At 40.7% G+C, this 26825-nt stretch overlaps 2 protein-coding genes across 4 annotated transcripts in view; one reads left to right on the top strand and one right to left on the bottom strand.

Annotated features, from left to right (window-relative positions):
- The window catches only part of LOC102203275 (KN motif and ankyrin repeat domain-containing protein 4-like), a 17569-nt gene extending 15980 nt beyond the window's left edge, over nt 1-1589 (top strand). For both annotated transcript variants that reach the window (XM_005741917.1, XM_005741916.1), the window contains exon 10: nt 280-1589. In XM_005741917.1, the coding sequence (XP_005741974.1) occupies nt 280-372 (93 nt within the window). In that variant the 3' untranslated portion in view covers nt 373-1589. The remainder of the gene's footprint in view (nt 1-279) is intronic.
- A 2464-nt stretch (nt 1590-4053) lies between these two features.
- LOC102202805 (low-density lipoprotein receptor-related protein 8) overlaps nt 4054-26825 on the bottom strand; it is an 80733-nt gene continuing 57961 nt past the window's right edge. Inside the window, exons 8-18 of one of the 2 annotated variants that reach the window (XM_005741914.1) lie at nt 23704-23823; nt 23054-23179; nt 19551-19722; nt 17646-17873; nt 15811-15929; nt 15222-15361; nt 12375-12516; nt 11471-11623; nt 10054-10326; nt 9109-9177; nt 4054-6636 (exon numbers count right to left, since the gene is read on the bottom strand). In XM_005741914.1, coding sequence (XP_005741971.1) covers nt 6296-6636; nt 9109-9177; nt 10054-10326; nt 11471-11623; nt 12375-12516; nt 15222-15361; nt 15811-15929; nt 17646-17873; nt 19551-19722; nt 23054-23179; nt 23704-23823 — 1883 coding nt within the window. In that variant the 3' untranslated portion in view covers nt 4054-6295. The remainder of the gene's footprint in view (nt 6637-9108; nt 9178-10053; nt 10327-11470; nt 11624-12374; nt 12517-15221; nt 15362-15810; nt 15930-17645; nt 17874-19550; nt 19723-23053; nt 23180-23703; nt 23824-26825) is intronic. The other variant, XM_005741915.1, reaches the window with a different exon arrangement.

Below are 26825 nucleotides of genomic sequence, written 5' to 3'. Positions count from 1 at the left end.
CTGGTGCAAATTACTGACCTCTGTCATCATTTTAGGTGGGGGAACTTGCACAATCGGTGGCTGACTAAATACTTTTTTGCCCCACTGTATGTGGCCTACAGAAACGCCAAAAGTTTTGTGCGGTAACACAAATAATGTTAACTTAACAATCAGATGATAACAAAGTCAGGAAATCACCAAATTCTTCAAGGGTTCACCATCTGGGGACCCAGAATCAGTCACATTAATGTTGCACTCTAAGCTGAAATGTTGTTTTTTTCTTTGTTTCCTGTTTGCCAGCGAGGTCAAACTGCGCTTTCCATCGCCATGCAAGGTTCCCACGCCGATACAGCTGCCCTGCTGCAGGCCCATGCTAAAGCTCGAGCTCTGTAGAAGTGGATCTGTTCACATGTCAGATCCTCTCACCTGAGTAGCGCTTCAACGCGGGCTTTTTTTTCTGAATTCTGGACTAGTGACAGCTGGTGCGCTGAATGGGACGATATTACAATGAGGCTGTACTGCATGAGTAAGTGAGGCAGATGATGGTTGCTAGGGCAGCATGCAATGATCTGCTGTTTTTATTTTGTCTTTACCATAGATGTTTAAGATTATCGCTGATCTTTGCACATCCGTGCAGCAGCTTCGCTCTGCAAACTATGCAATGGAAAGAATATTTATTATGTTTGTTGTATCTAAAAATCTGTTTGTAAGAAGATTCTACCTGTATGTTTCCAAGGGGAATTCTCAGCATTTCTAAGCACCACTTCAATAAAATACTTTCAAAATACTGCATGCCAACGAAACAAAAACAAATCCCTGGAGCCGATCGACCAGTTTGTTTATTTCACACGTTGGTAAAAACTACACTGATGTATGCAACGCCTGTTTTTAATAAAATAATAGAAAAGCGATGATATTTCATTGTTTGAAACGAGCAACATGCAGTGGCAAAGTCGCCCAGGAGGTGGCGCAGCTCATCCATTTCAGCATCACCGCCAACATCCAGCCAACTCAAACATAATAAGAATCCCCCCTACAGAAAGCTACAGCGGAGGCCAACCTAAAAACGCTCACGTACAAGGAAGTAGATATAATCTCTTTCAAGTGTGACAGACGGAACATGGTGCCTTTTGATTTGCAGTAATTCCACTGTGTGAGAGGACAACGTGTGAGATTCACCTGCACTCCAGCTGTATGTCACCTAGGAATGCTCAGTCAGTTGTGAAATCAGATTTGTTTAAATGGCCTTTGTTTCCTCGAGCCCCCTGGGAAACAGCAAGGGGCACTGTGTTGTTTTTTTGTGCACAGAGCTGAGATTATGTTTGTGAGATAAGACAAAAAAAGGATTGCATAGATGGCGAAGGCGTTGGATTTCTGTGTGACAGGGCACGGGTTCTTCATTTCCCCTGAGGACTTCTTCCATTCTAGCTGACTGGCTGTCCTGCTGTAATGACCACGAGCAACTATAAATCGTCAGAAAGCGAGGAAGATGTGGCAGACTGAGATGGAACGGGCATCTTTTCTATTAGTGAAATGTATCCGTATGTAGAAATAACAAAAAAGGAGGCCGGCATGGAAATGCTCTGTCAGAATAAAGTGTTTCAAAGAGATGATAACATGTAACTGTGGATACACACACACATACGCATGTCACATGACTGCATAGGTGCGCGTCCCCCATCCCCCACTCAAAGAAGCGGGTTACAGCAAGTAACAGTGCTCATCTCAGCCTTTGTGCAGGGATAAAAATGTCTGTGACACCTCTTTTTGTCTGCAGGGAACAGTGGACTAATAAAACATACCTATTCCATAACACCCTGAGGGGGTGTGATACAACAATGGAGGGGGGCGTCTGTGCAGTCTGAAAGCATTTGCTGGCTTCGGTTTAATAATGATAATGGACTGGATTTATCTGCTACAGTTTCTCTGTCTGCTGATGAATCACTGAATGCAGAGTGATTGTCAGCGTGGCCTCATTTGGTACAGTCTGTAGAGTATTTCAGCTAATAAGAACTAATAATGTTATCCAACTTAATGCTGATGTTTCTGCAGACAACACTTGTGCTCCGTGCGGTTCACATAAAAGGTAAAATGAAAAGCACTTATTAGCAGACACTGTTTGTGGTTTCCCTGCTTGTTAGCTTGTGCTGCTAGTTTGCCAAATATAATGCGGTAGGGCTAAACTTAGCATTTGCATTTGTTTCAGAAATGATTGCAACTCCTCCATGTTTTGCACACTTTCCTACATTATGGATTTAGCTTGGTTGGAACTGCCAGGAAGACTGGACAGTCAAGATCCAGGTATTTAAAACTTGTGGAGACATGCCAAACGTACTGACTCAATTGGAATCCTTTTGTGCTGAGAAGCCTCTGATTTTGATTTTAATTACATTTGCAACTTAGTATAATTTGATTTTTAGAAAAATTCCAGTTTTATTAAAAAAAAAAATCAAGTGTGCAAAATGTGAATGGGGTTTGAAGACATGTATGACACATATTGATGTATACAAGGGATAGAACTAGTAGCAGAAGTGCAGCAACAGCATTAGCACTGATTTAGGGTCTTTCTGAGGACTTGATGAAAGCTTAATATTAATACACACCTCTAGCTCTGTTTTTGATCTCAACTAAATCCCAGAGAAAATATCAGAGTCTTCAGGTGCCGCATACTAAGCGAAACTCACATCTACCATCTGTTTGCAGCATCTGGAAAAGGGTAGAGAGAGACTGAAACAAACAATAAATGTGGATCAGAAAACCAAAATGAGGTAAAAAAAAAAAGTGTTTAATGTTTCTGAGAGTTATACCTCATTCATTTTAATGGAGAGAGACAGAATACTTAAAGTTATGAATCGATTTGCATGTCACTGAGTGAAATAACTAATTGATCTTCAAGCAAAACATGACTAAGTACCTGGTGGGGGTAACATGTTTGTTGCAGGTCAACAGGTTTGCACACATCTCAGGAGCGATTTTGGCTAACTCCTGGGCGGGGTGGCTGTAGCTCATGAGCTTAATAGCTCTTTCTTTAGTCACTCCTTTGTTGCCTTGTTGATATGTTTTGGGTCATCGTCATGCTAGAAAGCCCAACCACAAATTATCTTCAGTGTTCTGGCTGAGGGAAGGAAGTTCTCGTTTTCACAGTGCATGGCCCCATCCATTGGCCCCTTAATGCTGTGAAGTCGTCCTGTAACCTTAGCAGAAAAACAGCCCCAAAGCAGAATTTTTCCACTTCTGTGCTTGACTGTGAACATGGTGTTCTTTCAACCATACTCAGTATTTTTATTCCTCCAGACATGGTGGCCAAATTGTGGGACACAGAATTCACACAGGTTGCAGGGGATCAAATACTTATTTCACTCAATGACATGGAAACCAATTACTACTGTTTATGTAAGGTGTTTTTTCTGGATTTTCTTTTCCTCTTAAACCTGCCTTGTCTGTTAGCCTTTGTAATCAAAACACTGTTGTTCCAAACATATTTGCTTTAAGACTCCTCTTGCTAGTGTTTTTATTTTTATTTTCTTTTATTTATTTTTTGAAATATTTGTTTGACATTGTGTCTTTCTCCACTAAAAATGAAACTATTATAAAAATTAGAGACCGCAAACTTCAAATTCACCTGGGGATTAAGTAATTATTTCCACCACTGTAATTGAAATGACTGCTCCCAGCTTCCAGAGATTGCTAGAGAACTGAAGTGCTTGCTAATCTAGCTAAAGCTAAAATGCTCAATCAGAGCTATTTAACTCAATGCATTAAAGATTCAACTGAAAAACCTGTTTTGTAAATGTAGGGCAGTTAATGCAAAAGCAATTAAAACTGGCATAATTAAAACTACATCACATGAATTTATACATTAATATATTCTTCAAAGCAGGGACCTACTGGCTTATGGAATAGACTTGTTGTGTCACTTTTTGGATCACATGCATTTGAACTATTGTTGGTATAAAAGCATCACACTGTGCAGCTCTAAAGCAACTCATTTTGCAACTCACCTTGTTCGAAAACTCCTTAATGGTAAAAACGTGTTGCAAAAGGAAATAATAAATACAACAGCACAGGCTGTTTTCAATCATATTTTATATATCAATATATAGAGATATTCAAAAGTAATCCAGTACAGGAAATCAAAAAAGTGGAATCAGTTTGGTCTTAACACAGTTCATCATTGCATGTACAGTAGATGGCTGATCCCTGTCTATTTCATGGAAACGCAAGAAGTAAAACAACAACAACAACAACAAAAAAAAAGGCACAAATAAACAAAACTCAATCATCTCATTGACACTGAGGTTGGGAAATGTTGCAAAGTTGCGGGTGGTTGGGGGGAAGGGTCTCCACGTTTTGTGAGGGTTAACAACAAAAGAAATTTTGCACAGAAAAAAGAGGATGCGAAATGATGCACAGCAAGAAACAACACAAACCACTTTGGTGGATCATTTGGATTTTTTTTACAATCAGGGAATGCAGTGCTCTCCTTTATACAAATAAATTAATATACCTGTCAACACTTTATCTAAAATCTTATGTACAGCTTCTCTTTTACATAAGTATATAATACATTATCAAAAACTTTATGAAAACATATTTACAAACCAATGAATCAAAAAGCACCCTCGCAGCTTTTCCACGGTCACACTCGCTCACACACTCACTAACACACCTGTTTCCACGCACTGTTTTCTTCCATGCAGTACACAATACAGAAGGCATTCTAAGAGGATTGTGCAACAAAGAGCATACAAAACAGTTCAGATATGGCTGTGGGATGAACGTTAGCACACATGCATATTAATGAACACACACACACACACATACACACAACTAGACTTTTAAGGTTTGTAAGTGGCGTATATGTGTTAAAGATGTGGGAGGGGGACCAGTATGAAGCATGTTTACTGACACGACAAGTTGGTATCACCCTCATTACATCACCCCCTGACTTTCGGTTTCTTCGGTTACATCACATGACAGGCCTTTCTAGACATGCAGCCACCGGCCGGGCCCTCCCACACGGCGCTATCCAAAACTGTCCACTCAGATATCGGCCATCGCAGAAAGTGGAGACTGTGTGCGTGCGTGCAAGTGTGCGCGTGTGTGTATCTTGCCTGAAACAATGAATGGCTGCATTGTCAGTTGGTGAACAATTATGCATGCTGTTTGTGTTTACGCTCGGCAAGTGCACACTGTCTCCGTCCTCTGGAGAACAGCGTGAATTTGCTATCACTGCACCCCATGTGTATTTCTGTGCACATTTGTCACAGTCAAAAGCAGGTGATCAAATAAAATTATTAACACTCGAGGAATTTTGTCAACCACATAACGCTGCAGCTGCCTAAAGCGGCCGCCTATTGCTTTTCTCAAACCATTTAACATCTAAACAAGCCACAATAATGAAGACAGAACTTCTGTGTAAAACCCACTCCCCTCTAACTCTCCCTGCTCTAAGAAAACAAGCTGAATACTCTTTGTCTCATTTTTTACTTCGTTCAGTCTGCAAACCTGCTGCTCTTTAACTAAACCTCAGGGGTGTTGAAGGTCAGATAAATACATAACCTCTCAAATCAACTGTGTTCAACTACACCTTGAAATGTTAGACAACTCACCCTGAAAGGCCTTCCTCTGAACCAGAGAGAAAGCACAAAATGTAGTTAGTAACCTTTAAGAATCAATCGCAAAATGGGAAAAAAAATCTTCAAAGAAACCCACACAAATGTTACTTACACAAGACGAGTCCAGCAACAACAATGTGATTGGCTCTAACATGAATCTGTACAGATTGTCCCATCAACGCACAGGCTGTCCCAGTTCCACAGCTCCTCCTTCGCTAATAGCGTTCCCAGGGCACTGCGGGCCCACCGGGAATAACACCAAGCCCAAATTATTACATCAAGGATGACAAAGAGTCTCTCACTAGCCCCTGTCACAAAATATAAGACACACAGCACAAGCCTCACTCAGTGCAAAAGAGGAACCACTCTAACTCCATTATTCCAGCTGAGGTCAAAGTCAGAAACACGTTAGCACACATTTATAATTCAGTGATTAATTCTCAGCATTGACTGAAGAAAAATGAGACTCATCTCACAGAAAAAAGGTATGAAACTATTTTTTTAAGAGTCCTGTTTGTCTTACTGGTGGTTTTCAAATGGGAACTGGCATAGGATATGGCTGGGAATGACTGCATGTAACACTTGATGATATGTTGTTCATTCCTTCAGCAAACTCAGTCCAAGTCACCTCAGACCTCACTGTGTGTGCGTGTGCCTTGAGCGGCCATCTTTTCCAGGAGTTGCCTCCTGTTTGCAGGTCACTTTGCAGTGGAGAGCATGGGCTGCTCTGCGTACCAGTGAGTCCCGGGATCTGGCATGCTGCCCCCGAGAGGCAGGGCAATGAACTGCGGGCAGGTGCCCCCTCCCGCCGCCACGACTCCCATGCTGACGCCCTGAGGGTACGGGTGGTGGTGCGCATGGTGTCCCATGGCGTCCGTCCGCCCGATGTGGATCTCGTCCTCCTCGCCCTCGCCGGTGGTTTTGCGGTAGACGGGGTTGTCGAAGTTCATGCTCTTGGTGGAGTTGCGCCGCCAGTTGCGCCACACCAGGTAGACCGCGGTGCAGACCAGGCCGAACACCACTGTGGCAACGATAGGAACTGCATGCGTTTAACACACAGCGGCAGGGACATGGGAAGGGGGGGCAGCGTTAACGAGGCATAACGAGTCCATGGCATGAAATGACAGGCACAGAGGGGAGCAGAACAGGCATGCGGGGGGACAGAGGGGGCAGGGGGCTGCGGTGCAGAGGTTGTGTGTGGGAGGCTGGGCTAAACGCCGGGTCAAACTTGGGTCATACACCAACCAACATGTTTTCTTTATCAAACTCTAAATCATAAACACAGAGCACCATTAAGGGCCAAAATGGAGTAATTTCACTTTAAACTGTCCTCAGGGAGCACAAATTTGAACTCATTACTGCACAATCTCCTGGCAACTCATCACAGCATATCTGTCCTTGAGTAAGCATTTTAATTTAATATTGTTTCATTAAATTACACCAATAAAGCTTTCGTGCTTTACTGGCATCATATTTTTGGGGCCCTTTACAGCATGTTCCCCTTATTAAGTATATAATGAGAACAGTCCATCTGATCTAACGGGCTCACTCATTTTTGTTCAGCTTCATTTAATTCAGCATTATGTATTAGTGTCGCACCTTTTGTAGATGCACAGTGTACAATAACATTTCTCACATAGACAGCGTGCTCATTTTCCTGCAGCCTTTAGATTTATCTAAAGATGATGTCTTGTTTTTCTTACCTTTAAAAAACAAAAATCTTAAGAAGACCAGCACATCATTACACAGCTACACTCAAGATCAAGCTCTAAAAAGGCCTGTTTACAACTATTACATAAACTAATATTTCCCAGTGCATCGACCAAAACAACTGAGATAATCTCGGATTTACCAAAAATATCAGTACGAATCCTAAAAGCATTCTAAATTCTATATGAATATAAAGATATAAAGATATCTTTCAAATATAAAGATAGTGAGTCAAGCAGTGACGTAAGGCTGTTATAAAGTAGGTCTGTTTAAATATTGTCTCTGTGCTTCAATAAAAGACTTATTCTCTTTAATCCCTGTTTTCTAAATGAATCATCAGGTCATTAACCATTGATGAACGCTTCCCCATATTTAGTTCTCGAAGTCTCGCCCTCTCTGGGATGTTTACTTTTTTAAGCCAGACATGTTAATAACCTGTTAGCAGTTAACTTTATCAACTTTTTCTACAGCTTTTTCACTCTTTTGTTGTCCCTGTACCACTTTTAAAATGTGTTGCTGGCATCCTTTCTCATCATTTCAACATTTGTCACTTCTCATCATTTGTATGCTTTCCTTTATACTAAAACTGCATTTTAATGATTGGAAAATCACAGCTTTGCATTTTTAATTATATTTTACTCAGCTTACCACCTTTTATGTGGTATAATTATCACCTCTTCTTCCTCTAATATCTGTGAACACGCTGGTTGATTACAGTGTCTGAGTCAAACTCGTGGAGCAAATGGGTGTTTTTTTGTGTTTAATTAAGCAGTGAAACCTGGCAACAGCAGATTATTGTGCACTAGGCAAGTTCGCCAGTCTTTGCCTAGAAATGAGAACGATTTTATCTACAACACCAACTCCAAAAATGGTAAATAAAAGCCGATTGCATGTGTGTGTTAATCTCATGAACTCATATTTTAGGACACTAAAAAAATGTGTTTAAACGTTTAAATGTTTAAACTGAGATTTTTCACTATGTTAGAAAAAATAATTGAATTTGATGTGCCAATAAAGGTTAGGATGGAGACAACAAAAAAGGAAAAGCAACATTTTGCAACTAATTAGGTTAGAAAAAAGAAAACTACAACAAAGAAGATCCTGGACTGTTGAACAGCTAGAATCCTGTAACAAACAAGAATGGGACAAAATTCCTCTCCCAAAAGTCAAACAGCTGGTCTCCTTAGTTCCCAGATGTTTACGGGCTAGTTAAAAGAAAAGGGGATGCTACACCGTGGTAAACTCGACCTTGTCCTAACTTTTTTGAGAAAATGTTTAATATTTTTCTTAAAATTGTATATTTTCTCTTTTTAAACGTTTAATATGTTTTCTATGTTCAACTGAAAATAAAATAAAGGTTTGTAAGATTCCCATCACTGTTTTTATTTACATTTTACTGATCATCTCAATGTTTTTTGAAATTGGGTTTGTCTGAAATCAGACTGTGAGACTCAAATTCTCCATCAAACAACCTGCTGTGAATGAAAAAAGAAAGGATTGTGTTCATTTAGATTAATAAACTACTTTCACTGAAAGTAAAGTACTCGAACTTCAGACAAAAGATCTGAACCCAACACAACATGGTGTGAAGTGAATAATGCAGTGTGGCAGCAATGTCAGACACACAGAAAATGACTCCTGAGAAACCTCAGTGGGGGAGACCTGTAGGCCAGGCTTCTCTCACCTTGCCACAGCAAGGTCAGTGTGGATGGGCTACAAACATTGGCCATAGGCAGCACTGAGACAGCAGCCTTTATCATGGACAGACAAAAACAGACAAGGGGAGCTGCAGCTAACTTACCGATGGGGATGACCACTCCCAAAACAGCCACAGTGAGGTTCTCACCCAGGAGGAAATGCTCACTTCCAGCTGCAGGGAGAGATGAAGCAAGTGAGAGGTGTTAGAGCGACAGGAGGAAAAGATGGAGGAGCAAGAAAGGATAAAAGTGAGAAAGCATGCACGAGGAAAAAAAAAGTGTGAGAAATAGAGTGAAAGATAAGCAGTGCAGTCAGGAAGGACGAGGTGGCGGAAAAAGAGGGGCAATAAAGACCACGAGGTGGGGAATGAGTGATCATGCGTGCACAGATGTGAGTGTGTTGCAAAGAGAAATGAGGGGAAAGAAGATGGAAAAAGTTCAAATTTCCCCTCAATGCAACCTTGACCTTCTACACTCCATCCATCTGGGCTCCATTAGACACCATTGTGACTCTGTCGTTCATTTTCATGCAACATAGTTACTAATATGCTTATTAATGCACACTTTCATGGTTGCATATATTCCCTTAAAGAGACCCAATACACTACCGCCTACGCAGAGCTCAATTTATGGCGGGAACAATGACAGTTTCAAGGTGAGAAACAGCCATCCATTACTGCTCTTAAAGCCAGATGACTGGCTGCTGGGGCTTGTAGATACGTCACTTTAATGCCATCATTACAGCGAGGGTGAGATTGTTAGCTACATTATGAGCATGAATGAAACCATCAGATGTGGTATTTGGTAGGAGATGAGGCCGCTCAGGTGAAAGTGGCGCTTTGTCAGAGGACTGTGCCTGATTTTTTTCCAAATCATGCAGAGGACCCTCAGTGGACATGTGAGAGATGTTAATTACAAAGGTTTGGAGCACCTGACATATCCTCAATTCTGAATGTAAGACTAATGGTTTCTGTCACATATCATCATATATCTTTTTTTCTTCAGACTCAGAACTGATAAACATAATTTACAATTCACAGCCCACTTACAGTGTTGTGAGACGCTGCTGTCTCCTGCAGGTGTGGTGGAGAGAATCATAGTAGTGGCAGTGGAGTGGGAGCCCAACGCCTTCGATTCCTGCGAGGACATAGGCTTGAGTGTGCTGAGGGGTGTGAGAGGCTCAGGGGAGCCAGATGGAGCTGTGGTCAAGCGGGGGATTGCATCCGCCTGTGACACTCCTCCTGTTCCCTCTGTCGCTCCAGTGCCCGGAGTAAATTCAGTGGGGGGTGAAGATGTTGCTGTCATGTCATCTCTTGGCGCTGCTGCAGGCAAAGTCATAGCAGAGCGAAAGCTTTCAGCTCAAGAAATGAGTGTAAATGTCTTAAAGTGTTTGAAAAAGATAGGAAGGACCACAACAGTCATCACTTTATGATTAAAATCTTCATAGAATGATGCTGCAAGATCCCTTATAGAACATATTCAATCATTAAGCAAACTAAAAATCAACATTTACCTAACATAAATTCAACAAAAATACAATCAGCCAAATAGATACTGTGTTACTATTAACACAGTATATGTGACATATATCAATTTACATTAGGAGAATTCAAACATAAGGCCCGCAGGCCAGAATTGGCCCAGAAAAGACCACAATCGGGTCGAGTGGATGGCTTTGGAAAATGTTAAGGGGGCATAAATTTTGCACTTTTACCTTTATTTTCATACTTTTTACAGCATTTCCTACTAATAAAGACCTGCCATACACACTACACTAACATAACTATGTAACTAACTTTGTGTTAAACAGTTAACAGACAGAAAAGTTCGATTTTTTTTCAATATCCAATATAAGAAGAATGTACTATAAATTTACAAAAAAAAAAAACATTCGGTGAATTAACAAAAAAAAGTAATTTTACAGATTTATTGCTTACATTTAAATATTTAGGTTATTTATTTATTTTCACTTTTTTCTAAAGCAGAACCTCAATATCGCTGTAGCTCATTAGGCTCACGATCCATAACAATTCACGGATGTTGGACGTAAAACTACAAATATGACCTTGAACTTTAAGTCTTCACCTTCACACTGTGTCTAAGTTTTGATGAAATTCTGACCAAAATGTAGCAAGAGCTGTGATTCTTGTGATTTGTGGAAGGAAGGACAGATAAACAACAGCAAAAGAGCATTGGTTTTATGCTTAACAGATTGTTTGGATATGGGTGTACGATGTACAATAAGAAAAGCTGTTTTTTGTTTGTTTTATTTTAATTTGTTGTATTGTTGATGTTTTTTAAAATGTTAATAAAGATATAGGTGCATATAAAAGTTTTCTGATAAAAACATACTGGTGCATTCCTCATGGGAAGCAGAATCCAATTATCTCCACAGTAAACACAGCATCCAAAAAGCCCCCTTAGGTGTTATTGATCATTAAACACTCCATTACCACCCAGCCTCACCTGGCACACAGCCTCTCATCTCAGGCCCCAGGTCCTGTCCATCGGGGCAGGCGCAGGTGTATTTGGGGGAGTGTTCAGTGATCTGTGGAGCCTTAAGACACAAATACTCACAACCTCCATTGGCTACGCTGCCCAGATTACAGCTGTCTGGGCCTGGAGACAGTAAGAGAAAGAAAGACGGAGACAGGGAGAATTACACGGCTGTGGTTATATAAATAAGATTAACATTAATGCAATGTGAGGAGATAACACAGCTGGGAAGGCACAGTCGTCGTACTTTATTGTTCCCCACCGTGGGCACTGCTGAATTCCCTTTAAACAAAGTTAATTACTTTATGTAAACAAAGGCTCCAGAAACATGCAAAGAATAAAATCTGGTAACATACAGAAATGTGACCAGTTGTGCTACTCTGTCAGGTACATGTCCACTGTGTTCATCCCAGAGTCTCATTTCTTAACAAAAACAATGACAAAGGTGTACGAAGATCAAACTGGAAAAAATGGTGATGAAATTCAGTGAAAGATAAAATATAAATGGGCACAGACAATGCACTGGGAAGTAAGAGAGAATGACAGAGACAGATATGGAAAGTGACATGCAAGGAAAAAACACACACATATCACATTCATGATTAAGTGCTCTGTTCAGTTCAGTTTGGATCTGGATTGTCCCATTAGAGGAAACTGAGTTGAAGGCAGAGTTTGAACACAGCGTGAATGTACGGCTGCTTTACTCGCTCTACTACAATCCCAGGGCTCACTATTACTTATACATGCGCCTAGGATGATATGGACATGCAGAAGAGGTGAAACTCAGCTCACATAATCAAAGGCAGGGGATGAAACTGTTGTTGGAAATGCCCAAGGACACATGCAAGTGCCTCAATCACACAAACACACACACCTTGTGGCTGTCGAAGCTGGTGGAAGACCACAATGTCATGGGGGTCATTAAGGTTTTCAGCAAGGGCATGGATGTCTTCCCCGGTCAGCCTGTTGGCCATGAAGACTGCTGCTTTGTCTCTGTCTGTCCAGTAAATACGATCCTAAGACACAGGAGAAAAACACGACAGGTCAGAACTAGTTTGTTAGAGTCTTGTAAAGTTTGACTCATATATTTAAAAGCTGTCTTATATTGTAAAAAGTATTGTTGAATTTTATTTTATCCTCAGAGTGAAGAATGCAGTTTGTTATTTTAACAGTGGTATCTGATTGGTGAACCGTGTCGTCAGATCCCTGAAGTCAGAGTGTTGTATCAGAAATAAACTGCAGAATCTGCGCTGCAGTTAAATCACCGTCCTGCAACAACTACATGCAGCAACAATTCTGTTTAAAATCTGTGAGGTTTTCCTTGGACTCTGAATGTAAATAGTTAAAGTGATTTCTGTTTGATGTTCACTTCTGTGTATGGAGATGGAACGGATTTCCAACAGACACCAACAGATTTGCGACTTCTACCAATTTACAAATAGACTGAATGTAATCAGTGGTGTTTCTAGAGTCTGTTGTAGCCGAAGGCAACAATTCAAAAGGGGCCCCTTCAAGCTACGTCAACAAGTCGACTGTTGCTGTCACGGTTTTGACAGTCAGCATGCTAACATCACAGCTAGCAGAGCTGGACACACTAATGTTAAACATTAACGTAAACAAAAGAGACAATGTGACACTAGTGGAAATTCAGTGACCAAAGTGTATCTCTTCCACAGTTCAGGTTAGACTAACAGCATTAATTATTTAACATTATGTTTAATTGTTTAGGCTTTTCTCTCTTCCTCTTGATTTTCAGTGTGTAGCTTTCGTTGTCGTCATTAGGTTTATGCAAACAGAGTCAGATGTCTCCTACTGTTGCAGACTTTTCACGTTGCAATTGGCTCCAGACCTGGTCCCTGTCTTCGAAGCAAGCATTTCGTTTAGTAATAGTTTTGGTTGTACAGTTGTTCCCAACCACTGTTTTCCTTAGTGTGACTATATCATGAAAAGGGGTCTGAAAAGAAAAAGTGACCAAGAAAAAGGACACAAGCTGCCCTTAGCTTGTCACTCTGGACGGCTAAATGCTGTCAGTACTTGTCTGATGATACCAGTCCAACTTATTTCAGAAGAAGAAATAAAGAGAAAATTAGGGAAAGGGAAATATGCACTTGGAAGTATTTGTTGACAGACATCGTCTAACCCATTAGCTTCTGCAGAAGAGCGAGCATGTTTAATTGGCTTTTAATGTGATCATTAAGATGATGGAGGAAATGCAAAGGAGTTTAATTGTAAATAGGAGGTTGCTATTCATGGAGCAGCAGTGCAACAATAAACAATGATGTCTTTTTATATAAGAAAATCAAATCAATTATTTGATTTTTAAAATGTTGCAACATTCTGGGATGTATTTTCAGCAGCACGAGGCTTTAAATAATTAAAACCCATTTAATATAGATCACAACACAGCAGCACAGGCTGAAGTTTTAACCCTGCTGGTTTTTTATTAATAAACTTTTTGCTTTCTTTCCCTAGTTAACCTCACCAACAGTTTTAAAAAAAGAGTCTTAGATAGGAAGTGACATGTTTTTTACAGTTGCCTTAGAAACCACAGGCTAATCCCCAGCGAGTGCCGAGACAACAGGCCTCGCTACACTCGAGTGTGTACATGTGTGCTTGCGTTGAGTCAGTCACTGAGTCAGAAAGAGATGGTACTGTAATGTGATGTACAATGCAACAAGACCCACTCAATAACACTGAACTGGTGTATGTCCAACTTGCTGAACAAGAAGGTCACCTTGTAGTCACAACAGGGCAGAGAGCAGAGACGTCCCGATCGATTATGTGTTACAGCAGAGGGAATTTATCATCATTTCTCTGAGCGCTCTCTACAGCGCTGGCACAGGCTGGACTTACAGCACAGAATGCAGTAGAAAATCCTCAAGGTTATGCTACACTTATTAAATGGTAAACTGTGCGAACATGTAGAGGAATTTAACATTTTTAAAAAATATTATAAAAATATTTATTACATAGAAGTGGTTGAATGTAGTCATAATCCAATTTAGTAAATGACTGAACTTTACAAGCTTCATTATACTTTTATACTGAACTTATTTTACATTTAGGACAACTTCAGGCACATTTTAAAAATAACACCTCTATTTGCTCTCTAGGTCACAAATATAATTATATTATATACACCAAAGCGGATAGTTTCAAAGATCCACGCCTGTAAGTTTGGTCTGCTTCTGAAGGAAACCTCTGCCTGTGGTCTCCCCTAGGGAGGCTGATTTTAAAGGATGTTCCTGTAACAGGAGTTTGCAAGCAAAAGCACGTTTGCACACTGGCACGGATGTGTAGGACTGCTTGGCACCAGTCCAGACTGAAGGTTTCTAAAGGCCCTGACATAACATGCACAGAGGGAAACTGGCTGACAACCAAAAGCTCAAGTGTGTGTCTGTATGTGTGTGTTGCTTTTGACTGCTCCCTTCTCTTAGCTGTTTCTGTTTAGTATGCTCAACCAATCAGTCCCATGAGGGAAAAACAAACAGAACACACACAAGGACACCCACCGACTGAGCATGAAATAAATTGAATTCAACAGTCATTACGTTTGGGCTCCCTGTGCCTCTGCAGGCCCCCATTGAGGCTAATGAGAGAGATGTAGATATGATGAGATGTGGGAGGCTGAGTGATATCATGGACAACTGCCCAAAATCCCTGAAAATCTATGCTGAGTTCTACAAAATGAGGCAATGGAATAAAAGGAGTAAACACAAACCTCAAAAACAGCCAGGGCGTAAGGGTGCCCCAGTCTCTCCACGGACGACATATGCGTCCTGCGGTGAGCTCCGTTCAGGTCCACGCTGGCTATGAGGTGTAGTTTGGAATCCACCCAGTACAGACGGCGGTTGGCCACATCTGCGGAGTGCAAACATGCACACAGACAAACACACAAACATGTAGATAGGAATTTCCCGAGCTGAGTGGAAATTGATTGTCTTTGCGGTAAGCACTCTCGCACTCTGACCAGCAAATTCCTTTAGGTGATATCGATTACTTTAGAAATGTCAGATTCTCACCATCACACAACAGCAAGTTTTACTGTGTTGATCTATAACACCTGAAACATTTTCAATATCATTCCGAAGCGGCCATGATAACTTTGTAAAACTACTTCTTTCCATTATCGTTAAACATTAACTTGCGCTATTTCAATTACTTTTGACCTTTTATCAAAAATGAGCTGATTGAATGCATCGGCTCCTTTCAGGTCTGCGCTTCAGGCACATTCACAACAGCTGTTGAGGAAAAAGGGTAAAATGTAGCACTGTGCACGATATAATGAAGAACAGCTGTTCTCCCCTCACCCAGTGTGATGCCGTTGGGCCACTCAATGTTATCAGCCACCAGCACCTGTCGGTCCACTCCATTCATACCGGCCTTCTCTATTTTGGCTCGCGTGCCCCAGTCTGACCAGTACATAAAGCTGGAACAAAGACACCAAAGTCATTGTGTTATTATCCAGTTAGGGTTTTAGCAGTTATTAGTCCCACGGCATTGTTCTGCTAAGTGGTTCGGCAGTAAGCCATCACTGTCACTGTCCACTACTTTAATTTAGCTCTCCTCTTTTGCTTTTTTTTTACTTTGCTGTTTCAGTTCTACCCAGCATAAGTAGGCTCCTTTACTAACCGAATAATAAGAATAGTAATAATAATAACAATATGAGAGCTGCACCAAAATATTTGTCCTGGAAAGATGAAAAAAAAGCTGCCTAAAGTTGCATAAGCAATATGCAGCCTAAAACAATCAGATATACATAAGACTGCAAAACTAGGGCACACAAATGTCTTTTCCCCCCACTACAGGCTATGCAAAAGCAAAGGTAATGCCATCCAAGATTTGTGGAAGTGATTTTTTGGAAGAGAAGGGCAGAGAAAGGGAGACATTTCTACAACAAAGAGTGCTGTAGGGAATTCTTGTAAAAGATCTCTGACAAGTGCACATTTCGGAGCTGTCCTTTCAGCACCACAAAACTACAATACAAGTCAAAAGACCACCAATATTAGTGTTACGTCTCGTACAAATATTTCACTATCTCCCATCTGCTCTAATACCAGCTTACAGTGTAAGTGTAATTGTAAACGTACATGTAACAGCATATTAGGATTGGAGCAGCTACAGCATGGGCCTCTGACACAAAGGACAAGTTTGACAAGTTGACAGCATTACTGTTTGCAGCCTTTGTCCTCGCTGATGGAGTATGTGATTGCGGTTTGAAAATATGGTTATTAGATCCCTCACCTTGGTATGCAGGACAAACAGGACCATTTTGTCATGACTAGAAGCTGAGCAGTGGCTGTAATCGCTTACACCATTAACGTCTGTGAGCACTCTGCTTTCATTTGGATTGCCCTGGCTGTGATTTACATTGAGCCAAATCGCAACATTGTTAACCACCAAATTTAAAAGCTGTTATCTGGTATGACTTCAGCACACTTTGAATGGTTATTTGGCGATATGAGCGAGCAATCAAAGCAGTGAAGACACAGTAATTTGCATTCATTCTATGTAAATGTTTATTACTGGCATTAAGACAATTTTGTCCAAACTGTTATTCAGTGTAAAGCATTTCTGTGGTGTGTGTGTGCCTACCTCACCAAAGCACCTTTGTGCGTCTATTTATGTTTACTTTGTGGCTGATTTTTTTTTTAATCTGCATTTGGATAACCAGAACACAAAAGCTGCAGAATCACAGCCTGGCACCATTTCATAAAGCTCCTCAGGCTGTCAAAAACTATCATATCAGGATGTTAAATGGGTCAGAGTCTCGATACTCTGGATTCTCATATACAACAAGTGTTCTCATACTGAATATTTATCACTAGACGTGGACCCAGAAGAAATTGCTAAACATATCTCTGTTTAAGGTTAACGCCACCATCATGTTTAAAATTATGAAAGAGGACAAAAAGTATAGTATAGAACTAGATGGGAGGGCATCCTATGTGAACTCAGTTCGACCTTATTATGTGCTGATATGCTAAGTGTTATGTAAATTCACAGCATGAAGCTCAGCAATTAGCATACTTTTTTAAAATGCATAAACCGTGATAATTATGGATCTTGTCTTTCAGTTTCTTTAATACTTGGTACTAACAGTGCAGATGTCTGGTGTTGTATGCATACATCTCCACTTCCTTACCCATGGTGCGGATCCAGTGCTATGGCTCGGGGTTCGCTCAGGTCAGTGCTGATGAGGACACGTCTTTTGGTGCCGTCCACTGAGGCCACGGAGATGGATTTGTCCCCTGAGTCGGTCCAGTACAGGTTGTGTTGGAGCCAGTCCACAGCCAGTCCTACAGGGGTCTGCAGAGATGATTCTACCAGTGGCACCTGCTGGGAGGGGTCACTGGCCTCGTGGATGAAGGCACTGCGGGTGGAGCAGGAGGCGGGAATGCGGGAGGAGAGAATGAGGGAGAGTTTTGAGGGGATGAGAATATGTAAGGGATGATCTACATCAAACCAGCCATTATTACAAAATCGATGTACAGAAAGATTGTGAGGCAGAGCCTGGTTGGCTGCCTGCAGGGCACTATTTTGTGATAATGAGGATGTATACACAATCCGTCTTATCATGTGGCGCCCTACCAGAAGATTTATTACTATAAAATATTGATTTTTAGTGACTGCACTTAGAGACAAAGAATTTTACCCGCTTGTTTAAAAAATAATTTAGTACTGATTAAACTCCAACTGAAGAAGAAAAACTCCAATCACAAGAGTAAATCTAGCATTAGCAATCAATCAATAAGTGAATGACACAGTTATATAGCTTGCATGTTCTTCTTTGTTATGCAAGTTAAGTCTTTTGGCACATTCATTTGACAAAATATAAGCGGACATAAAGTGATAATAACACAAACGGGACACACCCCAACAGATAATATATGACGAAGAGCAATTCTCCATTCTTCCTCTGAAGTGAAGAGACTGCAGAACAAAGAATGGGGCTGATATGGGAGCTACAGCCTTGGGCAGTGTTCAGGTTCATCCTGGGGTTAGCATCCTTCTTAGATGGACCACTTATCAGAATAGACAAGGCCTCACTCAGGGTTTGCCCTGCTCACTAATGATTTGACCCCCAGCAGAGGTGTGAGGCGAGGGCAAGGGAGCTGTGCTCCCAAACAGGAATTTCAATTTTAGTTTCCCCAGAGATTTTTTTCCTCTTAACATCAATTTTATAAAGAGAACACAGTGCTCCAATTAGAAGACACTCTGGGGAGAAAACGTAGTTGGGATAACAAAAGGAAGGGTGAAATTCATCTAAAATAATAGCAGGTCTGAGCCATCGGCTAAGCTGATTGAACCCAAAAAACATCAAAAGCATAAAGGAGAAGATCTAACTACATCACATACAGGGAAATTTCATCAGTGTGCATCGGTGCAGGATTTATGAAATCGTGTTTCAAAATATAATTAAAGCACAGTTCTTTTAAAAATCAGACATTTGAAAACCACAGGTGGAGTGCAAATAGATGAAAGTAAAACATCTTTGAGTGGTTCATATTTAGAAATATTGATGATTTTTAGCAGAAAAAAAACAAGTCAAAATTCTTCCAGAAGCAAGCGAGGCATTCTGAAGAAGCTGTTTTTAGGCAGTCAGTTCAAAGCTTGATTACCTTTCATTTCAAAGGTTGTGCAGACATATAAATTGCATGTAAAGAATTCCCAGTCAAATCTGACAAAAACCTTATAAAGACTTTGCCACAAAACTTTGTCAAAAAGTTCTTCTCCCCAGAAAATGTTCCTTGCATCACTGGCTTTGTTCAGCGCCGTGTCTCTTTCTTATAATGCCTCTGGTACTTCTTCATATTTCAAATATATTTGTCTAGTCGCTGACAATGCAGGCGTTTTGATTAAATGAGGCATAGTGAAAAATGTAAAAATTGCTTAGAAGATAAATAAACATTTGTCCAAGCTGTGAGGAATCTATTGTTTATGCTGCAGTTTGTCAGCAGTGTTATGTAAATCCTAAATACACAAATTGTTTTTCATTTGTTTTCACAAATTATTTAAAGATTTAGAAACTCAAAAACTATTTTTTTACCTGTAGATTTTCCGGTGAAATCGATCACACCAGAAAACACGGTTGTTTGCCACATCCAGGTCCAGAGCCACAGCGTTCTTCTGTGTGGATACCACCTGACTGTAGTCCCTCTTCACTAAGTCAATGCGTCGGATCTCATGTCGGTTGGTGAACAGTAGGTAAGGGCTTTTACCTGCAAGCGAAGAAACGAACATTTCAGGGTGTGTTTTTGTGCAAGCAGGCACAAACAACACAGGCCCCGAGTCAGGGTCAGAATATGGATCAGCAAAATAAAGCAAAAAAAAGTTCAACTTCTCAATAGGAGGCAATTTCTAAAATGGGCTTATGAGGATGAATACATTGTAGGTGTGAGGAATACATTAGAGTTGGGATTTGCTTCAGTAATGCTCAAGCGAATCAGCTTTGACAGTTTAGGCGAGAAGAGGGGCCAAAGCGGGTATATCTTATTAGAAAACTGCTCTCGTCCTGGTGCTCCACAGATCATCTATGCACACATCAACATTAATATGCTTCAGATTAGACAGCAAGTGCACTGCTTTAAATCAACTTAACCTTTATCCAGTGGGGAAAGTACATCGTCTGGACTGGAAGAAGCAGTGGCTGTGCTCTTGTGTCAATAATTTAACCCACAAAGGGGAAAGATGTGAAGAAGAAGAAGACAACAATAAAACAACAATAAGCTGGACAGTGTGTTCAGCACAGCATCAAAATGCACTTGGACTTGAGAACTGCTGACCCAGATGGGAAATGCTGCATGTCAGGGAATGATTTAGACATTGCTCTACAGTAATAACAATCCGGCTTCACCGCAGTGTTAAAAGCACTGGAACATAATGTGATGCTGGAGAGACTAAAGTCAATACTCTAAATATAATCTTTTTTCACAAAGATAAACAGCATCAAGTTTGCACGATACTACTCAATATTCTCTTCTAACAAGAGTGAAGGGACAATAATTGTTCATTAAAAACAGCTGAATAGTTGGTGTATTGATCAGTGTGTTGTACATCATTAAGTTGTACGCTCCTTATTATCTTCGCCTTGCAAATATAAATATATATCAGAGTTACCTTTGCATCTGGCTGCACCTCTTTAAACAGCAAGCTGACGGCTTTTGCACCGGCAATGCAACAAAACAGACATAGGCAAACATACACTCATTTGAATAAGATATTTTCTTACCTTTTCCAGGCTTGCAAATATAGAAAAATAACAATCTGCTACTCAGTGAATTTTACTCATATGCAACAGAATAATGATAGGCTTCACTTCCAAATACCTTGCCATGTACACCTGCATTTTATATAAATATTAATTACATGCACAGCTGAGAGATGCAGATCTTATCTGGAATGCATCTCAAAGCATTTAATGTAATCACTAGTTATTACATTTTCTATTCCCAGGGTTATTTGATTTCATCAGCACAGAAAGTGTGACCGCTACTAACAAGACAAAAAATGTCTACAGAGATGTCAGCAGTTGGTCAGGCTTCAAGCTGGATGTTAATTTCATCAAGGTTGCTCAGAATGGGCCTTTGAGGTTTGGCTATTCGTGTAAGCACAACAAAAGCAATGAGTCCATTAGGTAAATGCAAAATGTTTGTAATTTAATATATATGTTTGAGTGGTTGGAGGGTGCAATATTTAATGCTCACATCTTAGTGTACCCTGCTACCATGCTAATCAGGACCAAACACAAATCACAGCTGAGCCTGATTAGTCGAGTCTTTAGTCAGAAAGCAAATTCCTAGAACAAGATGTGCTGGTGAAAATGTGTGACCTCATGGCTCGCATCACACATTTCATGTTAACCTGGATATGGTGCTATAGAAAGCTCCAGATCATTTACAATTCACCTGTCCTCTGGAATGTATTAATGTAGCCCGCTATGTGGATAACTCTTGCAGGACGCTATGAAATAATTTTGTTATTCAAGGAGATAAAAGATTTCTTGCTTTCATCTGAAGTACACACTGTGATTGGTAAATTTGTTATTAGCTATTATCATGCACTGGTTTTCGCACTTCCTCTGAGAGTGTCCTTGTTTATTTTCACACCTATTTTTCGAGCTGTCTGTTTTGGATAAGGTCACCCAGGATGCACTTAAATCAGAACCATATATAAACAGAGGTCTTAAACTATTTCCTCATAATTCTGGTCAGGAAAAGTCGAGTGGGTAAAAAAGACTAACAAAACGCGCCTGTAGGGAGGGCTTTATCTGCCTGGCTATAACTAAAGCCTACCTTTTGTCTAGTAACATCTATACTGAGCCAATCTCTTTGTGACACTGCATAGTAATAGGATGGCAGCTGCAGGCAGTTATCTCTTGGGGCAGATATGAAATTCTCTCATTAATGGCTCGCTTGCCTCAGTTTCCCTTTTGACAGTCTGTGTTGTAGCCTCATTGTAGTATCGCAGTCCTGCACGTCTTTTCTTTTTGCCCTTTCCTCCGTCTTCCAGCCTAAACTCTGAATCATGACAGTGACGTTTAGGACCAAGCGTTCTCAAAAAACTGGCGATTACAATGACAGCATTTCCAACCCCTCTAAAGGGAAAAATTCTCCCCTGCTGGGTTCATGGGCTGTCACAGCCAGAAGTCATTTTCATTGCCTCAAAACCAAGTGACTCAACTGCTGCATTTGCTGCAATTTGGCTTCTGACACACAGCCAGAAACACTTCTCTCATGGCAATGATAAACTGATAGCTAACGCACTGGGCAGCCATGCAGAGAAAAGCACACAAGCGTTAACAGAGGCAAGTGGGCAGACACGACACACACGCAAACACACACATGCAAATGCTGAGCTTTGATATTAGCTTAGCTTAATTGAGGAAAATTTAATAGCAGCATTTGACAGCCACAGGGACAGAACCAACACATTTCATTTGACTGGCTCTTTCCTGCCAATTAAATAATAAAACTCTGCAGGGAAATGAAGTGTAAACATAAAATGGCCTCTGCATGCAATCCTCTTGCTAACAGCTTTGAGCCATAGTTGGAGGTCAAAAGACATCAGCTGACTTTGTTCTCCACTAGTCAAACAACTGTTATCAACAAGCTGAGCGGGAGGCTGGATTAAATTGGTGTAATTAGCCTCCACCGTGACTCAGCCAGGTACCCCCGAAGAGTTGCTATACCTAATTATAAGTGTTCAGCATCGCTAAACATCAGTCTGTCACTCGTGAAGCGGTCTAATGGGACAGGACCCAGAGGACAAATTCGGTCTGAGAAAAACAGAGCGGTTGCCTTGGTGATGTGATTTTTGTTTTATGTGTACTGTTATGTCAAGTGCACAAACACCTGCAGAGAAATAATAAGAATATAACAGTTAAAAGATGTTTCCTGGTTATGACAAGAGGAGGGGTTAACAATGTAGTACAGAAGAGAGTGCGGTGCAGTGTTGACGCATTTCAGTATCTGAGAAAATGTGCTGTTTACCTGAGGCACAGGTTCAAATAGACAGGGTTAACTTAATTCCTCTTTTCTTACTGAAACTCACCTTCTGCTTTGCAGGTCTTAGTGACCGGGTCCATCTCGTATCCTTCGTAGCACTCGCATTTAAAATCCCCTTTGTAGTTTATGCAGATCTGGCTACAGGCATCCGGGTTCTCACACTCATCGATATCTACAGGGATGAGAGGATTATCAATCAACTGAGAGACAAAAACAGTCAGACAGTGACGGCAAATCACTAATGCTCCCTTGTGAGCTGTGACAGATGAGAGTGGAAACTAAATTCAGGAAATGTAAATATAGAAATTCTTTTCAATGACATGACTACAACAGGGAGGTAAAAATGTACATTTTATGGCTGGAATTTTTGCAGTTTTAGGGAAGAAAGGAGTCAACAGGGAGGCAGGGTGGATCCCTGCTGACGTCTTTTGACCTGATTCTTCTCTGGGTGTGATGGCGAGCTGCTAAAATGATAGGAAGGGTGTGAAGGACATACTATAAGCATGTGTGCCAGGAGTAAGACTGCACAACTTCCCCTGTGGGAGCGATGGGCAGGGAACAGAGATGGACAGCATGAGAGCTGCAAGCTGCCCAAAGCGGTACACTACACAAATGCACAAACAGATTTATACTGGCTTGGTCAGCAGCCAGCCTGCCACTCTGTTTCTGAAAAACACTTTATATTTCTCTATTTACCTCCACAAGTCTTTTTGTCTAGCAGCCGGTAGCCGGTAGGGCACCGACACTCAAAGCCAATTGGTCGGTCCACGCAGACATGGGAGCACCCGCCATTATTGATCATACACTCATTCAGTCCTAGAAGACAAAGAAAAGGAGACAGGTGTCAAAAGCAGCCGTTCATTTAAGAGGAAGGTCAGGCAGTAGGTCATAGTTTCTCATCTCATTTAGGAAAGGACTTTTCCTGCTCAACTATTACCCTGTAGCATAATGACTTCATGTTTTTAAAAGATAAATAAGTATGTGTGGCACAAGGGTGGCAGTAATCTCTATGATATCTCAGCTTCTGTACTCGACTCTTTTCCATCTTTTTTGAATTCTTATCAGATGTTCTCAAAAGCAGAAGAGGAATCAAAGCGACACGCAGGCATCACACACGGCAGGCTTATAAAGCTTGAGAATCAGGTCCATCTGCAGGGATGTGAAATATGTGTGAAGAGGGGATTAAAGCTGTGAACTGGGATTTTAAGACGTCCCACAAGGGTCTATCACAGGAGGGAGGGAGCACATCTAAATTAAACAGGTGCGCTGCCTGCATCGGCAGGATCCTAAAAATGACAGAAGCTGATAAATAAAATGTGAAAACACAACAAACAACACGCTCTCTTTTAAAACTAGGTCAAAGCAGCTGGCACAGACAAGGTGGGCACACAGTAAATTAGACAGAAGTAGTTAGACGTAATTGTGAAGCATAAAATATTTTAACCTCATAGCAAGAAGAAAGCAAACATCACTGACTGACACTTCAGGTTCAGGTACTTAACCTCGTCTAGAAATTTATTGAATAAAGCTGCAGGTAGCAGTTTTGTATCATTTGACTGCTGAACATACATTAATTATTTATATAGCTCTTTTATTCATGCTAGATTTGATAAAAATCTGTTAACTTAGTGCATCTTAAATGGAAGCTTAACTCAGTAAAAGCTAAGATAAAAGAAAAACATTTAAACAGTGCAGAGTTTTTCAGAATAAAGTGAGGCTCCACAATCTACAAAGGAAAACTACAATCTTAAATCTGCCAACAGTTTGTTGCCCAGTCTACACATTTCACTCCAGCCAGGTAGCTTTATGTCATGAGTCAGTGAAAGAAGAGCCACAGCAAACTCCCCACATAGACAATCACTGGTTTCAAAATGAAGCCGTAGTGCTTTCCTTTGAGTGAGCCAGTGTGATTAGCGTGTATGTGCAAAAAAACGTAATGTAATGTTTTGTGTTCAGTTTTATAATGACACACTCAGTGTTGAGCCTCCCTAGCAGTGCAGAGGAATCTACCTGGCTGCAAGCATTTTCCATCCCCTAAAAACGACCCTGAAAGAACTCCTACAGGGACAGTTCCTGCAGCACACACACAACACACACAAAGGCCTGAGCTGCCCTAAAACAGCCCTCGAGTTCCTGGAATATTGCCTAGTCTTATAATCCAGTATGTGGGCTTTGCAAAGAATTTCATTGTGAGACGGCACTTGCAGTGTTAAATTGCACACTTTTCTATTGCTAATGTATTTCATATGTGAGTGAATGTTTTCATGCAAACTTCATGGTGTTTTTTGTTTGGTTTTTTAATGTGCTGTGAATGAATACAGTTTTGGCCTGGGTCTTGTGTGTGTTTTGAGATTTTGTTCTGGACTCTTTTCATTCCTTTGGATTTAAGAAATATTCACAATCAAGCTTTGTATTGGTTAGTCTCGAGTTTAGTATTCTCTAGTGTCTCTGAGGGTTTGTTTTTTATTTCTGGTTCTTGTTTGATTATGTTAGTTCGCTTTCGTGTCCAATCCATCCAAGTCTCATCTCTGTGTTGTCATCAGCGTCTCGTATGGAAGTCAGTCTTTTCTCTGTGTTTCATTACCTTTTTTGTCTCCCCAGTCGTGTCACGGTGTCTGGTCTCTCCATGCTTGTCTGCTTTCACTGTCATAGGAAGTTCATTTGTCTTCAGTCCTGTTTCCTGTGTTTCAACATGTGTCACCGTGTCGTTTTAGCTCCCGTTCCTGTGTCCACGCGCCTTAATGTGGGTCTCAATGTGGGTGTGTTAGGTCCTGTTTAATCTTGACAGTCCCTGGTCGCGTGTGTGTACGTGTGTATGTTCAGTTTTGCTTTCCATGTTTCATTACTTAAGATTCTGTTCAACTGTGCTCTCAGGTGTGTCCACTCTGCTCTCTACTCCTATATAAATACTGTCTATAAATACTGTCTGCATCACCCTCTTGGTATATGCGTCTGTCAGTCTGTTGACTTGTTCATAATCTTCATAATCTGTTCAGCAGCTAGCCATGATTGCCATCTCTCTGGTATTTGTTTTTGGACAGATAGTGTAGGTCTTGTTTGGTTTTGTTTTTAGATACATTGTGGCTGAAAACAGCTGTATGCAGCAGCCAAAAATCATCGTATGTGAGCAGTGAGAATGAACCAAAACACGGAAGCTACAGGAAAACATCAAAATAAAGAGCTAAAACACTTTGAAATGCTCTTTAGTGCTGAGTGGAGCAGGGCGATATGACCAAAAATATTTATCATGATATACATTTGAAAATTTGCGATAACGATATAACTGACAATATAATTGACACTAGACAAAATACTTTACGACTCCACAACGTATTTTCACTTAAACAAGCAGCTGTTTTTTATGTGCATTAAAGTTATATAAAAATTTAACAGTGCAAATGCAAATTCTTTGCTGACAGTTTAACCAAAAGGCGTTTCCAGTGGAAATTGGCCGACATATCCTCAGCATAACCATGTATAATATCCACAAAACTTAAAAAGAGGATATACACACACAGTATGGTAATATTATGTTGAGGCTTAGCACGTATCACCCCGCGAGGCTCCTGCCTACAATAGCTGTAATGCTCCGACAATCCATCAAGCGGTGCGGGTTCGTAGCTTAGCAAAGTCGTACTGAAACATTTGACAGATTTTCGAGCGCCGTGTACGACATAAAATCGTTTCGAGGTCAGTAAACACTAGAATTCATACGTAAGGCACACGGGATTATAAGGGGCACTGTCGATTTTCAGAAAAATCAAAGGATTGATTTTAAGTGTGCAGTATTTCCAAAAAACACGGTAATAACGACGGCC

The sequence above is a fragment of the Pundamilia nyererei genome, unplaced genomic scaffold, assembly GCF_000239375.1.
Source record: "Pundamilia nyererei isolate P.nyererei 1_Seehausen unplaced genomic scaffold, PunNye1.0 scaffold00115, whole genome shotgun sequence".
Lineage (NCBI taxonomy): Eukaryota > Metazoa > Chordata > Actinopteri > Cichliformes > Cichlidae > Pundamilia > Pundamilia nyererei.
The sequence above is the reverse complement of the archived record's forward strand: the minus strand, read 5'-3'. Positions and strand labels throughout refer to the sequence as shown.